General features: G+C 51.5%; 1 protein-coding gene across 3 annotated transcripts in view; it reads left to right on the top strand.

Moving 5' to 3' along the window:
• Window positions 1–491: 491 nt before the first annotated feature.
• Window positions 492–8,866, top strand: part of MFN2 (mitofusin 2) — a 28,270-nt gene continuing 19,895 nt past the window's right edge. The window contains exons 1-4 of one of the 3 annotated variants that reach the window (XM_082416687.1): window positions 492–737; window positions 1,807–1,838; window positions 1,967–2,102; window positions 6,750–6,928. In XM_082416687.1, the coding sequence (XP_082272813.1) occupies window positions 6,754–6,928 (175 nt within the window). In that variant the 5' untranslated portion in view covers window positions 492–737; window positions 1,807–1,838; window positions 1,967–2,102; window positions 6,750–6,753. The remainder of the gene's footprint in view (window positions 738–1,806; window positions 1,839–1,966; window positions 2,103–6,749; window positions 6,929–8,866) is intronic. The other 2 variants (XM_082416686.1, XM_082416688.1) reach the window with 2 other exon arrangements.

The following is an 8,866-nucleotide window of genomic DNA, read 5'->3' as shown; positions in this document are numbered from 1 at the left end:
GGCTTGGAGCCTTCCCTGCTGTTGCTGAGGCCATCAGGAGCCTGTTTACTGCCGTGTCCCAGTGCCTGGCACATAATGAGGCCTAGTAAGCTGCCATATGTGAGCTGGGGTAATCTCCCCTCTGAGCCAACTGGGACCGCTGTGAAGGTCAAAACGACGTATGTTAGGTAGCCTACTCAGGGACTGTTGCTGTTCTTACTTCCTCAAAGTCAATTGAAGGGCGGCAGGCCCAGGCTTGCTTCCTGTCTTCCTCTTGAGAGCTCTTGTTTAAAATTACCAAACGCAAGCTTGGATTCCAGAGCAGACAAGGTCCTTGGGGTCAGGCTCTGGGGCAACAAACGAAAGAGCGGGAACCGCTAATCTACGCCCTTGGTTTCTTTTCCCCTTGACAGCTCGTGGCCCCGCCCACCCCAGCCTTCACGGGCGCCTGGCGGAACTATAACCCCCATGATGCAGCGGGAGTCCCGAAATTTACGTCATCGGCCTGGGACGCCTGTGCTGTGAATAAGATCGCTGAGGCGCATCTCCAGGCGCTGAGACAGCTGATCCCTGACACATAAGGGTTAGTGGGGTGGAACCTGCTGAGCTCGGAGTCCACCGACTCACTGGGACCAGAACGGCGAACCTGCGGCGGCTGGTGACGCGCGCGTCCTGCCTCCTCCTCCCGCCTGTCCCCGGGGGGAGCGTGTTGGTGACGTCGGGGTTATGATGGCCGCCGGGAGGCCGGGAAGGTGAAGGTGAGAGGGCGAGCGCGTCGGGTGGTGGGGCCCGGCCCGGGGCAGCACGGCGAGTCCTGAGTACCCCGGCGTGGGCCTGTGGGACGCCGGGTTCCCGGGGACTCAGGATCCGGGCCGGCGGGCGTCCCCCCACTCCGGCCTCGCCGCCGGGCCCTCAGCGGCCCTGACAGGAGGGGGCGGGACGCGGGACTCGGGAGTGGGCTCCCCTGAGGCTTCTTGTCACCCCCGCTTTCTCACCCTTCACCACCACATCCCACCCCTGCCCTTTAACCATTTCTCATCCAGTTCTCTGTATTTGCCAGCACTTATTCAGCACATGATAGGTGCCTACGTTCATCACCGTAGGCGCCCTGCTCTGACTTCCCCAAATTTGGGCATTTCTTGCTCTCGCACAGTTGTCTCTTGTTTGGTTTCTCAGTGGACGGTAAGCCCCCTTGAGGGCAGGGACTGTTTTTTATCCATCTCTAACTCTAGCGCCTAGCACGCACACACAGAGGGCAGACAGAAAATGTCGAATAATTAGCTGCTTGGATGCTTGAAGCCAAAACTGCCCATTCCCGTCTGTTGTAAGCCTTGATTGCCCTGTTTCTTTAATTTCTCTATTTACTCTCTTTCTCTCCTCCCAGAAAGGGCTCTGACTGTCACCCTTCCCATCCCCAAGGGTCGGGTAAGGCAGCTTCCCGTAATTGAAAATAAGTGAGCTTTACAGTCAACGGGAGGTGATATCTCAGTTCCCAGCTTGGCCACTTAACTAGCAGTCCATTAATCTCTTAAGTATTCCAAGCCTCTCTTTGCACCATGGAATTGAGAATTAAGTAAGATATTTTACAGCATCTGGCAGATAGAGGCTTTCAGTAAGTTCCACTTCTCTCTCTCAACTCCACCTTCCCGTCTCTAATCCTCCGTGCCACAGTCCTCAAGCCCAGTCCTTGACCTGGTTCTGCCCCCTCCTCTCACCCCTCTGGATGTGCCTTTACCAGGGTCCCTGCTTCTCACCAGCACATGTCTGAACACGTGTTTGTGCACACCTGGGCTTGGCCTCGCACCTGTGTGTTGTGTTTTTCCCCAGGGCACTTCCTCACATGCCACTCCAATACCTCAGTGAGTGAGCTTCCCTCGGGGATGAGTTTGTTTGGCTTTTAAACCTGATCAGACTTCTTTGGCATCTTTTTTTTTTTTTTTTTTTTCCTGCCCTGTTGACATGTCCCTTTTCCTTTCCAATAACTCAGAATTGGTGGAGTCAACACAATCAGTAGCCAACCTCAACCTGAGACAGGACAGAGGAGAACTCAGATTCTTTTCGTCTTTTTGACTCCAGCCATGTCCACGATGCCCACCCTGTGAAGGTCTGTCACCATCCATAAAGTAAGTGGGGTGGCTGTGACATCTGGCTCCCTGGATCTGGGTGGAGTGGAAAGGGGTGTCTCCCGGATGGGGTCATCTCTGCGCAGAGCTGGAGCGTTCCAGCCCGTGTTGGAAAGAACTGTAGTTCCTTTCACCTTCCATGGAGGATTTCACTGGTTGCCGAGAGAGCCCGTTTAGAGATTGACTGTTCAGAAAGTGGCTGGGATCTCTGGGCTCCCTGAAGAATGAGTCTCTATCTCCCTCGTTTGTTCTCTGCTGTGCTGGCTCCTCCCTCCCCCTCTCTGCCCAGCAGAAGTTGGTTCGTTGGCTCCTTATCGCAGGTCCTCTAAGAGTCTACTCTGCCCCTTTACCCTGCATACTCTTTTTTTTTTTTTTAACAGTTGCCATTTTTTAAACCTGTGATTTTACTTTTAAATTTATTTATTTTTTTTTGGCTGTGTTGGGTCTTCGTTGCTGTGCGAGGGCTTTCTCTAGTTGCGGCGAGCGGGGGCCACTCTTCATCGCCGTGCGTGGGCCTCTCACTATCACGGCCTCTCTTGTTGCGGAGCACAGGCTCCAGACGCGCAGGCTCAGTAATTGTGGCTCACGGGCCCAGTTGCTCCGCGGCATGTGGGATCTTCCCAGACCAGGGCTCGAACCCATGTCCCCTGCATTGGCAGGCAGATTCTCAACCACTGCGCCACCAGGGAAGCCCACCCTGCATACTCGTTTGTTTCAGTTTCTCAGCTTTTCCTCTGTTCCAGTTGTGCCAGCAGACAATCCGTGGATCCATTTTATTTTCCCTGCTAGGAGTTGCTGTGCATGAAACTGGGTGAAGAGGTGGTGTGGATTCAGGGACTGTGCCTGGGATCCAGACACACCTTGTGGTGACTTTTGCTGTTGCTGTCCCTATACCCAAGGCACTTAATCCTCCTTAACTAATAGCCTAGGTTGAGGCAGAGCTTTTCAGTACCTGGGAGTGCTAATAGCTGTTTAATTTTTTTTTTTTTTGGCTGCATTATGCGGGATCTTAGTTCCCTGACCAGGGATTGAACCCATGCCCCCTGCGTTGGGAGCATGGAGTCTTAACCACTGGACTGCCAGGAAAGTCCCTGGTGGGTTCAGTTTAGAATTGGGTTTGGTTCTGGTCTTAGGTTAATACCTATTAATATTGTGCCCCCAGCACTTGTTTGGGGTGGGAGTGGGGGACTACTAGGATGAATGAGGCTTTTCCCAAAGTCTGACCATCAGGGTTTTAAAAACTGTGACGTAGAAGAAGGGTTTCTTCAGATAAATTTGTGAAATGCTGCATTAAATACAGTTAAACAGGCCTTCCTTCCCAGAGTCTTTGCTGTGCTCGTGTACTCCAGTGGAGGGGGACTGTAGCATATAGTGTTTCACCAATTGATTCTGCTATGGAATCATTTTTGTCCACTGCAGTTCTGTGGACCACGCGTTGGGAAATGCTGCCGTAAACTCTCTGAAACCATGACCTCAAGAGCACTTTGAGGCGGTCACAGCAGCCTGAAGCGTGCCACCTAGTGTATAGCTGATACCGGAGCTCAACTCTGGCCCAGCTGTGCTTGGGGGACTGGCTCTGCGTGCCTGCTGTGAGCCCTGCGGTGAAGTAGGGGCTGTCGGGGCTTTCCAGAGGAGGAACAGGAACCAGCTGTTTCCCCCAGCTCTAGAAGCATAGGAAGCCAGCAGGTGGAACCCCAAGATAGCTGGGGCCCTATCTTGGCTTGTGTGTATGTATTTGCAACTGTGGTCCGTTGTGCACGTGTGTATGCCCAGCTTGCTCTTTGGAAGCATTACATTCTGGAGTCTGAAAGATTTGTTTAACTCTCTTGACTCACTGAACTCCAAATACTAAGAAACAGATGCTTAGCCAAAGGCTGCTTTTTAAGAAAAAAGTAAATTTATGTATTCCAGGATTGGAAGGGTAGGAAGGTAATCCCCTTTAGGGGCATTCACTATCTCAAACCATGTCTCTTACAGTTGTAGAGGAGGAAAGTAGAAATGGAAATAGGTCACTGCTCTGTATTAGAGACTGGCTTTCTAGAAGCTCACAGATTAGACAGGGAGAAAGTATGACAAAAAAAAAAAAGCCAAAAGTCTGGTAAGGTTGCATGGCCTCCACAGAGATGTCAAGGAAGCCTTCATGGAGGGGGTGACACTAGAGTTGGGTCTAGAAGGACAGGAGGAGTAGGCCAAACGGGAGAATAAGGAAAGACGATTCCAGGCTGAAAGCAGCATGTGTAACACCAACATGGAATCTCAGCTCAGGCACGAACAGAGGCAGAGAAAGCAGTTTGGAGGGGTTGGCGGTTCGGGACGTGCAGCCGCAGGCTGGGGAGTGTAAGAGCAGGGCAGCGCCTGGATGGGCTGCACTCTGAGCAGACCAGGTGACCTCGAAGCACTAAGCTTTAACTAGTGTGTGTATGCTTTTAAATCTTGCATTTACCGAACACTAACGCCTTTGGTGTCATACCCTTTGGACTTGCAAACAATGACCACAATTTGAAAGCACTTGCTTCTAAAAGCTCAGCTGATCTCTGAGAACTTGCTGCCTGCAAGCAAGTCACTTCTGGGGCAGGGCACTGCTGAGCCTCACCCCTGAGCTGACCTGTGTCCTCGATCCCCATGGCAGCCGTCGGGCAGCTGTGGGCGTGCTGGTGGTGGAGTTGCCTCTGCCCTCCCCTGAAGGCTGGCTATTCCAGGGGGAAGTCTTGTGAACTTGCTAGTGGAGTTTATTACTCTTGTTGTTTTATAACATGTAAAACTACCTTTGAGTTCATGCCATGTCATCTTTAATCTTCTCACGGTCTATGTGATATCATGCTTGTACATGTGACGAATCCAAGCATCTGAGGTTTAAACAGCCGAGAAATAGTACAGTCACGATTTGAACCCAGCTCTGTCTGATTCCAGAATCTATCTATAATGCTAGCTACATCATGCCATCCCAGACCCAGTTCTCCTTTCGGTGACTTTCCTCTTCTGCTTACACATATCCCCTGTTTCTCTAAGAGTCTTTCCTGCTGGGCCACAGTAAGCCTGATTTCAATGTACTCTCCTTTTCTGCTTTGGAGGAGCCAGTGGTATTTTCTTCCTAGTTCCCCTTCTCAGAGCTCTGCTGTCTTTCTTATTTCAGCCCTTGACACGTGGGCTCCATGCTTAGAAAATCTCCCAGCTGTGGCATATTCCTGGGGAGGAAGGACACACACTCACTTTCCTCTCTCATCTCCCCAGAAATCATGAACAGTGCAAAATAATTGGTAGGTTTAGGCAAAACCTGTGGGTCCCCATTTCCCTGTGGGTCTCTCTTTCTGCCCACCCTTTGGGATGGTTAGTTCCTAAGGGCCAGTTTTCAGTTATTATGCATTTGTTCCAGATGTTCTTTCTGCTTCTCAGGAACTGGTTCAACACGCTTTGGCAGTTTCTCATGTATGTTCACTCGTGGGCAGTGCACTGTCATTTCCCAGCTAGAGCAAGTGCCGGGTCTGGTGGAGAGCAGTGTGATTAGGGTGGCTGGGCGGGAGGGGCCGACAAGAAATTGCTGAGTGTTGAGGAGGGCAGAACCGGGCACACACAGCTGTGCACACTCCCCTCATCCTCAGAAAGGCCTTTTCCCTGTGACGTCCCAGCGTCTGAGGGCTCTGCTGAAGAAATGGCACTGTGCGAGCTGGGAACTCTGAGGAACGATCCAGGGATGCCCAGCCACATCTGGGGACCGCCTTCTCTGGTCTGTCTCCCTCTTTTGACTTTGAGCAAAGATCTCTAGGGCTTTGGAGTTAAGCCTCACGGCCCCTCGCATGTTATTGCCATGTGAAGAAAAAGAGCCTGCAAAGATGTGCGTGTGATTGAATAAGAGCAGGAGAGCTACCCACACAAAAACAGACCGTGATGATAAGCAAATGTTAATAGTGCCTGTCACAGAATGGTGGGGTTGTGGATTTTTTTTTTCCTGTAGTTTCCACATTTTCTACAGTGTACACATTTATAATGAAAGAGAACAGTAAACGTTTTTAAGTAGATTGTAGAAGTAGACCTCTCTCATCTGAAGATCACCCTTCCTTGCCGTCCACTCCTCCACCCCTCCCCAGCAACCAAAAATAAAAACAAAAAGCAAAAACCTGTTAGGAATTAGGGCCATCGGGACTGGGCAGCAGAGGAGCCAGGGCGGGGTGGTGGGAGTGCCTGACCTCGAGGGTCACTATGCTTTCACTGCTTTCAATATCCAGTGCTTTTTCTCAGGAGGGTGATGTATAGGAAATAAGTGAGATTTCTGTCGCTCTTTTCTGCATAAGGCTAGGAGGAGGGCTTCTCTGTGTGTTACCTTGTGGTTCCCCTCTGTCTCCCTCTGAGATGGGGAGGGCAGGCCTGTCCCTGTTCACCAGGAAGGGAACAGCCAGCGCTAGGCCTGAGCTCAGGGCCCTGGGTGCCCACACTCCAGTCTCCAGACATGGAGACTGGCCCAAGTGGTCCCTTCCTACTCTTGAGGTGCTGGTTCTGATCTTGCTGTCCCTGATCTAGTCCTGGAGGGCCCATGTTCCGGATGGACCCTCGAGCTGGTGCCCGTCCCCCTGCTGCACCCCGCTACACCCCAGCAGAACGTCCTGAGCTGGGTGTCCCTGGGTTCGCTCACGTGTCTTCTTTCTCTTGCAGCGCAATGTCCCTGCTCTTCTCTCGATGCAACTCCATCATCACAGTCAAGAAGGATAAGAGACACATGGCTGAAGTGAATGCTTCCCCGCTCAAGCACTTTGTCACCGCCAAGAAGAAGATCAATGGCATTTTTGAGCAGCTGGGGGCCTACATCCAGGAGAGCGCTGCCTTCCTTGAAGGTGAGACAGGCAACGCACTCAGCCAGGCCCACTCCTGTCAGCTTCAGTGTTTAGGTGGCAGGATTTGGGGATGGGGAGGTACAGCCCTGCTCTTGAGGAGCTCATGACCAGATGGGTTGTCACCTTCAGCGGTGCTCTGCTCTCGGAATCATGTGGAATTGGACTCCGGGGAGATTGGGCCAGGAAAACAAGGGACCTATCATTGAAGAATTCTATGAACTCTGTTCCATTTAGTCACGAGGGGTAGGTGAATCGTATCCTCATCTAAGAGACAAGCAGATTGAGGTTTTGAGAGTTGTTTGATACCTTGTAAGTGACACAGCAGCCTTTACCCAGGTGTCTCTGACTCCAAAGCCCAGGTGTTTTCCTTGGCCCGGTCTGGCTGCCATCAGTCCCGGCACTGTCCAGGTGTTGGTTGTTCCTGACCAGGGTGTTCTCTCACTGATATTTTTAGACAACAGGACTATGAATAAGAAGCTTGTGTCACCAGTACCTTTTCCTCTAGTTACTAATTTGAGCCCAACCTCTAATCCCTGCTCTGTCAGCAGAGAAGGACTGGTTCCCAGGGCCCCACTAGGTCTGAGCACCAACTCCAGCCACTGGCTTCTCAGACTCCCTCTCTAGAAGGCACACCTTGGCTCCAGGTCCTGGGATTGTCAGTGAAGACCCAGTAGTTGAATCTTATCTGTCCTTGGTTTCCTCATTTGTGAAAGAGGGGCTCAGGTGAGACTGGGGGTTTCCAAATTCTAGTCTGCAGAACCCTAAAAGTTCAATGGGAATGCCCCTGGGACACACTGCTCTCCACTCTCTGCTTTCCACTGGAGCACCTTGGCTTCTGGTTGGGTTACATGTCAGGCTGCTACTTTAGGCTCCCTTTAAAGAAAGGAAATAGTTCCAGTACTATGATGTAAATGTTTGTCCCTCCATGTTCACATGTTGGAATCCTGAGGCCCAAAGTGTTGGTGTTAGGATGTAGGGTCTTTGGGAGGGGATTATGTCATGAGGGTGGAGCCCTCATGAATGAGATTAATGCTCTTATAAAAGAGACCCCACAAAGCTCCCTCGCCCCCTTCCGCCACGTGGGGATACAACAAGAAATCTGCCACCTGGAAGAGGGCCCTCACCTGACCAGGCTGGCACCCCGATCCGAGACTGCCGGCCGCCTGCACCGTGAGCAATGCATCTCTGTTGTGTCTAAGCCACCAGTCATGGTATTTTGTTCGAGCAGCCCGAATGGACTAAGAATGCACTCTTTATGCCCTGCCCTCAGCGTGGTGCTTGAAGCAAGAGAGGCGTTCCCGAAGTATTTGTTAAATTTAAAAATTTGAATTTCAGGGTTATCAGATTGGTGGTTGTAATTATTCCAGTTGATTATCTGTTTGTTTAGCAATAGTTCTGGTGTGCCTGGCCCTGTGCCTGCAGAGATGGGACAGACCAGGCCCCTGTCCCGCCGGAGCCCAGACTAACCCTCTGTGATGCTCTGACTCACTCAGATGGTTCTGTGGACGAACACCAGCTTAATTAACAATGAAGGTGTTTGTGTGACGGCATCCGGAGTGGGTGTTTTGGTTTCTCTTTTTGTGGAAATATGAAGCCTCTCGTATTAGGAGGGAAAGCGCTGGAGCGATCCTGAGATGTATTTGGGATTATCCTGGCTAGGGAAGGGGATGGCTACTGCCTTGGGACTGTGCTCTAAAGGGCAGGTAACAAGAGCTTGTTGGCCTACTGCCTATTTCTTTTAAATGTAGCCACAGGCTTAAGAGCCAGCTTCCTCTGGGGGCGCATTCCAAAGGCCACACCCAGGTGCCCACATAAGGAAAGAATGTTGATGGGTCTGAGTAGGGGGTGGCCAGTGGATGGGGGAGGTCTTGTTGGTTTGCTCACTTCCTTTCGTGGCAACAGCTGCAGGGGAAGCTCACTGGGCATCTCTGAAATGCA

The sequence above is a fragment of the Balaenoptera physalus genome (assembly GCF_965194825.1).
Source record: "Balaenoptera physalus genome assembly, chromosome: 1".
Lineage (NCBI taxonomy): Eukaryota > Metazoa > Chordata > Mammalia > Artiodactyla > Balaenopteridae > Balaenoptera > Balaenoptera physalus.
This window is presented reverse-complemented; position numbering and strand designations above follow the sequence as displayed.